This window comes from Carettochelys insculpta, chromosome 2 (genome assembly GCF_033958435.1).
Source record: "Carettochelys insculpta isolate YL-2023 chromosome 2, ASM3395843v1, whole genome shotgun sequence".
In the NCBI taxonomy this organism is placed as follows: Eukaryota; Metazoa; Chordata; order Testudines; family Carettochelyidae; genus Carettochelys; species Carettochelys insculpta.
Genome location: NC_134138.1, coordinates 204,679,572 through 204,685,571, shown reverse-complemented (window position 1 = coordinate 204,685,571; position 6,000 = coordinate 204,679,572). Strand labels below are relative to the sequence as shown.

The 6,000-nt window shown below is 48.5% G+C and overlaps 1 protein-coding gene across 1 annotated transcript in view; it reads left to right on the top strand.

Annotated features, from left to right (window-relative positions):
- The first annotated feature begins 1,495 nt into the window (after positions 1 to 1,495).
- CMC1 (C-X9-C motif containing 1) overlaps positions 1,496 to 6,000 on the top strand; it is a 61,346-nt gene continuing 56,841 nt past the window's right edge. The window contains exon 1 of the mRNA XM_074984415.1: positions 1,496 to 1,708. Coding sequence (XP_074840516.1) covers positions 1,684 to 1,708 — 25 coding nt within the window. The 5' untranslated portion in view covers positions 1,496 to 1,683. The remainder of the gene's footprint in view (positions 1,709 to 6,000) is intronic.

Below are 6,000 nucleotides of genomic sequence, written 5' to 3'. Positions count from 1 at the left end.
GGGAGGCACAGGAGGAAGCTGCACTCCCCAGCAAAGGCAGCTGGAGGACTTGCAGGGGCAGGATGCATACCAGGATTTGCCTGTGCATGGAGCAGGAGTGAGGCTGGGTGCCAGACTGAGGTGTTGATGGTATACATGCCATCCTGGTGTGCAGGCGGAATGTCCCATTGCGAGTTAGAATGGCCATGGCACATGCCTCACCTGCACTCCCTCCCGCATAGCTGGCTTTTTCCCATTAATGACACTGCAGCTGCAGGGAGTAGGACTTTGCAATAGCCCCAAAAAAATTTCATGCCCCTCCAGGTTCTGCTCTCCTTTGCCCTGTGAGCCTTCTGGGCATGTGCTCCTTACTTTGCATACCCCTGGACTATCACAAAGATACTTTTAAAGGCACGCTAAGCTAAATTCAGTCCACACAAGAAGTCTGAACAAATGTTTGTACCTTTAAATCTACTCTTTGAGCTCTCTTAAGAGCTATTAATGCAAATTTCCATCAAATACTTAGTATGTGCCCAATGGTATGTCCTTGCACCACAACCCTGCTCCATGTTTGGCAAGCCAGATAGGTGGGATGAGCAGGATGAACCCTATTCCCTGACTGAAGCACAGGCCAGGTAGGCAGAGACAACTGCTGTGACCAGAGCAGCGGGCCTGGGTACTAAATGGATGAGTCACAGCCGACCCCAACTATGCTCCTGTCATATGTATGGAACAAATTCCTTCCAAATATGCACATGGTCTGCCTTCCAATCTCTCCTTAAAACTCACCTATGCTATAATGCATACAAAATGGTTAGGACCACTACTTGTACAGCAACTCTTGATCATCTGTATCCTTTTTAACTGTAGCTACAGCTCTGCATACCTTTAAATTGAAAGCTCATTGATCCCTTCTCTTTTCATTATGAGACCAGTGCTTAGTACAATGGGACCTTAGCCCCTTGGTACAGCTAGTAAATAAGAGAGCGGATGCGCTCAGACCTTTGTACTCAGGCACATTCACTGGAGGGGATCACTTAAACAGGATCTAGTGGTAAGTGGTAACAGGTAAACACTCATCAGTAGCTCTTGCTAGTTGGGTGCTCCTTATGCCCACCCTCAAAGTACCGTGGCTTTGTTATCGTGCCCATGGTAGAGACATGACCAGGGTCACGCACTGAATTGGTGGCAACCGTGGGATCATCAACCAGCTCCCCAGACTCGTGGGCGTTACACAGAGAGGGCCCCAACCCAAGACAACCAGGAGGCCGGAAGTGCCTTGTACTTCGCTAGTTGAGGCCGAGCGGGCTCCTTACGGGGTTCGGGGACCACGGCAACCGCCTCCTCACAACAGCACGCGCCACCGCAACCTCTCCCGCGTGCACCCCGCTTCCCTGCCAGCGCATGCGCTCTTCTGGCGCGTTACGCCTCTCGCGGCGCCACTTGGCGACGCACACACTTTTTCCCACCCCCCTTCCCTAGCTAGGGCGCGTGCTTCTTCCGGCGGCCTGTTACGCCCTGTCCACGCGCCCCGCCCAGCCGCCTCATCTGCGTGGGCAGGCGTGCGATGCCCGCTTCCGGGTTCGGCCTTTTTCCCACCCTTGCCCGAGAGCCTCTTGGTAGTCTGCGCCTGCGCTGAGAGACTGGGCCTCGCGGGAGTGCTCATGCTGTGGCGGGGGTGACCGCTCTAGCGAGGAGCCCGGTATGGAGCCTCCCCCGGGTACAGCAGGTAGGGGCAGCCGCACCCCTCCGGCTCCCCGGGCGTGTGTGACTCCTGTCGCGTGGGGGAGGGAGCAGCAGTCAGCGCCCGCTGCTGTTGTCGCCGCCTCCGTCTCCTCCTCCAGCCGCGCGCTGCCCGCTCCCCGGCGTGCTGTGGGCACGGGGAAAGCCCCGCGCGTCTCGGGGGTGGGATGGGAACGTGCAGGCAGGCTGGTCTGTGGTGCTGCCAACTGGTATTAAAGGTCACGCTGCAGGGTGCTCTGCGAAGCGACAGTAACTCTGCTGCTTTCCCGCCTTGGGGCCGAGCGGCCTCAGTCGGGCGCTGGAATGAGCTTGCTCGTTACCGGGGCTTTGATCTGAGCCTTGCTTCTGGTTATCCTCTTACCCCAACCGAGAGACGTGGGGAAGGCAGCATGGACGTGATCTCCTCGTACCAGCCTGAGACTTCCTCCCGCCCCCATCTCGTTAGACTTTCATTGGCTACTATCAACAATAACAACGGGTCAAGTCCTAGGGCAGAGAGGGTGCTGGGAGCTGCCAGACTTTTAACCACTGTGCTGCATAAACCGGCCTTGTTCAGGGTTCACTGACGACATGACTGAAATATCAGCATCCCATCTACATTAGCATTCCCCATTACTCCCCTCAGGGGCAGTGGTACTGGGGAATGTGAGGACCAACAGTTCGTGTGAACACAGCTTAAGACTAAGTACTTATTTAAAAAGGAAAAACATGTTCATACAAATTAAGATCTGTGTTCAAACCTAACTATATTTAAACTAATATAATTATTCTGTAATATGCCTCCATATGGATGTTCATATTTGGGGGTGAGAGGGCCTGATCTCAGTTTAGTGTATATTGCTTTGGAAAGGATTTAAGCTAAGCAAGCATACATGTACTTACTTCATACTGTTGTGTGTGTCTATATACACCCCCCCCCCCTCACATATTATAATGGCAAAGCGTTCCTAGAGGAGACACAGCTAAAACAGAAAATCTGTGCTTTGTACTGGTATGGTAAAGCCCCTTTCTCCCCGCCCATCCCATGAAATAAAATATACTGATAAAAGTGTATCATTGCTGATAGAGTTGTGTTTTCAGCATCTGTACTGGTTAATAATCACACCTTTCCAAATTCTTTCATGGCTATTGTAGCTGTGCTGGGGGAAGTCTGGAAAGTAGACTTTGCTGAATTGGCAACATTTTCCTTGTCCATGCAATGGCTGAGTTCGTAGCTCTTGCTAGTAATCTGAGTTCCTATTTCCTACTTTAGGTGAACATATAGTTACAACTCATTTAAACTAAGGAAAAAGCACTGTATAAATAGGTCTAAAAGCAAGTTATAAAAATTGCTATACTATTCTATGTGGTGGCAGTGTTTGAGTAATGCTGTGGAAGAATAACCTTTATCACACATTAGTCATAGAAATGTTTTAGAAACTTGATTACAGTGCCCAAGTTTAAGCATTATTGTTTACTCAGTTTCAGCTATGGTACAGTCAATGTATGTGAAACAAGGGCAGCTCCACAAGTTGACAGTCAGCAGCATTCCACTGTTATTTATATAAGTAGGCACATAATTTTTAAAAGGAAGAGGAAATGAAAATGGTAATATACAACTCTTCATTGTTAGATGAATAAAACTGTTTTCTTTTCTTTGTATTCATCAGTATTAAAATCTTGATTTGATCTGTTCTTATTCTACAGTTATATAGGCTGAATGGCAATGAACACATTTCCCAGAACGCAGATGGGGAATTGCTATGCTGTGTGAGGCCAGACCTTGGATTAATCTGTTATGCAGTGTCACTGCACGCTGGCACCTCTCTGAAACTGCTTTTTTGTTTTCCAGTATCTCTGCTTTTGGTTCTTACAGATAAAACTCGGACACTGTGTGCTCTGCAGTCTGGTCCATAAGCGTATGAACAGCAGTGCAGATCAAAGCACTGCTATGGAACTCCCCAGTGTAGACACTATGAGCATGAACTAAAAGGTGTTGACTTTGTATTAATATGGCCCTGTTTGAAGAGGACTGTGTTTAATGTGAACTAGGAACTCTAGTTTTCATTCATGTTACAGCACAGCACTTGGGCCCACATAGCTGTTTGTCTGCTCTGAAGTGAATATTGCGGGGCAATGGAGGCAGTGTTCAGTTGTTGTTTGTTAGTGTAACCCACACACCTATATGTGGTTAATTGTCTCATGTAGTGGTATCTAGACCACTTCACAGAGAAAGAATAAGTGTCCTTTACAGCCTAAACTGAGAGCCAGCTGGCTTTTAGCTCAAGCTGTAGAGATGCCTGTACTAAGCTCCAGAGGTCCCAGGCATCTGCACAGTGTGTCCATGGGTGATGTCTCATTTTAGTGCCATGAGAGATGGTGACAGGTGTCAGAGAGGTCGCCGTGTTAGTCTGTATCTTTGGGAACAACAAGAAGTCCTGTGACACCTTATAGACTAACAGATTTTGGAGCATAAGCTTTTGTGGGCAAAGACCCACTTCATCAGATGCGGATGGTGGTTTGCTTATATCAATACATGCTGCTTTTCCCCATTAAGAAGAAACTAAGTCCAACCTGTCCAATAGAGCCTGTGGAGGCTCTGAGGTGGAAAAAATCTCAGGTAGCCCAGTAGAGCTCTGAGCACAACACAATCATTTTGAATAACTGCATAGTCTGTAGGTAGCAGCATCTTGTTTTGGTGAGTTGTATGTGTGGAGTTTGTGTATGAAGAGCTTGAAAGAGAAGCATTCCCCCTGCCCGGCTGCCCATTCAACTGTTTGAAGTGATATGCTTAGAATTTGTTCAGGGGAGCCTCTTGACTTTGTCAATGACCATGCTGCACTTCAGTACTACATTCTGTTAACAAGGCTCTTTTTAGGGACTCAGTTTCTCATTATACACTTAAAAATCTCATTTGTAGAAGTCTAGTTGCAATATGTAGCCTTTCCTTTTGATTTAGTTGCAATTAAGTAGTCTACAGATTGAGTAGAGAAGAAACTGCAAGAACAGCCCACTTTCAAGAAGTAGAATTGGATAAGAACCTTTCTGTTTCTTGGTCTGTTTATATCCCTTGGCCAGAGTAGGGAATCTGTGAGAAGGGGTTAGCTTGGGTGGTGTTTGATGGAGTGTGCTGCAGCTGCCCTGGAAAATAAGAGAACAAGTAAATGATATACATACTTAGGACAGAGACTGAAGTGATTTTGAACGTCGAACAATTAAAAAGTTTCTTCATATCTGCAAGTAACCTAACCCACAGTTCTCCACCTGTTCTATCTCAGTGTCACCTCCCCTATAGTAATATGTAAGGACCAGGATGGTCACAGCTAAGTGTGTTTTGGCCATTTGAACTGTATTTAGAGCTCTGCCTGGATATAAGAATGTGGATCCACATCCAATCTTCACCTTCTAGACTGAGTCTGCTAGTCTGAACCCAGCCCCCTGGAGGTCGGGGAAAGAGCACAGATGAGTGAGGAGGCACAGGAGCTTACAGGGAATAAGTAGACAGCGTGAGAACAGGGTCCGTGGGTAAGAAGTAGCACAGAGGTGGTGGAGTGGGGAGTGGATTTGCATCATGTGCTGCTGCTGCTGGGGTCTTGGGAACAATGGCACCCAGCAGCAGGTTCTGTTATATTACAGTGGGACGGAGGGGCCCAGCCTCCTGGCCCTGCCCACTCCAGTTCCCATACCAGGGGGTAGGTCATACTGCCCAGGCACAAGCCTGTGCCGAGGGCACTGCACCCACTTCCTCCACAGCTTCAGCTTCAGCTCCAGCCACTCAGAAATAGTTGGTCTCCTCCCTCCCAAACCACTTCAAGCAGGGCAGCTCTCTGCTTTGCTGGGAGTCCTCCTTCTCTCCCGTAAATCAGCTGCCTCCCCTGCACATGCTCTCTGCTACACTAGCCAGAAGCACAGAACAGTGGTGTGAAGTGGGCAGTGTCTCCCCCAATGCGGGACCCTGTGTCATGGCTCCCACAGGTCAGTGCTCATCAGGCAGGGGAGCCTGGGGCAGGACCACACTTGGCTTCTTGTGAAGGGAAGTTTGGGAACCTGTTGCACCTCTTCCCCACTGGTGGCTGGGCAGAATGGGAGGAGACCCCTGTGCAGGTATCACCTCTACTATCTGCAAAATGATCCTCAGATATCTGCGTCCGCAGATATGCCGGGCTCTTAAATGTATTATGTGTATAAGTCTATATTTACTATTGACTGCTTTGATTTGTTTTCCTTTTTGTAACTGGGTATTTAAAGTGGTGTTGCTGAAGTGCACATAGAATCACAGGGCTGGAAGGGACCTCAGGA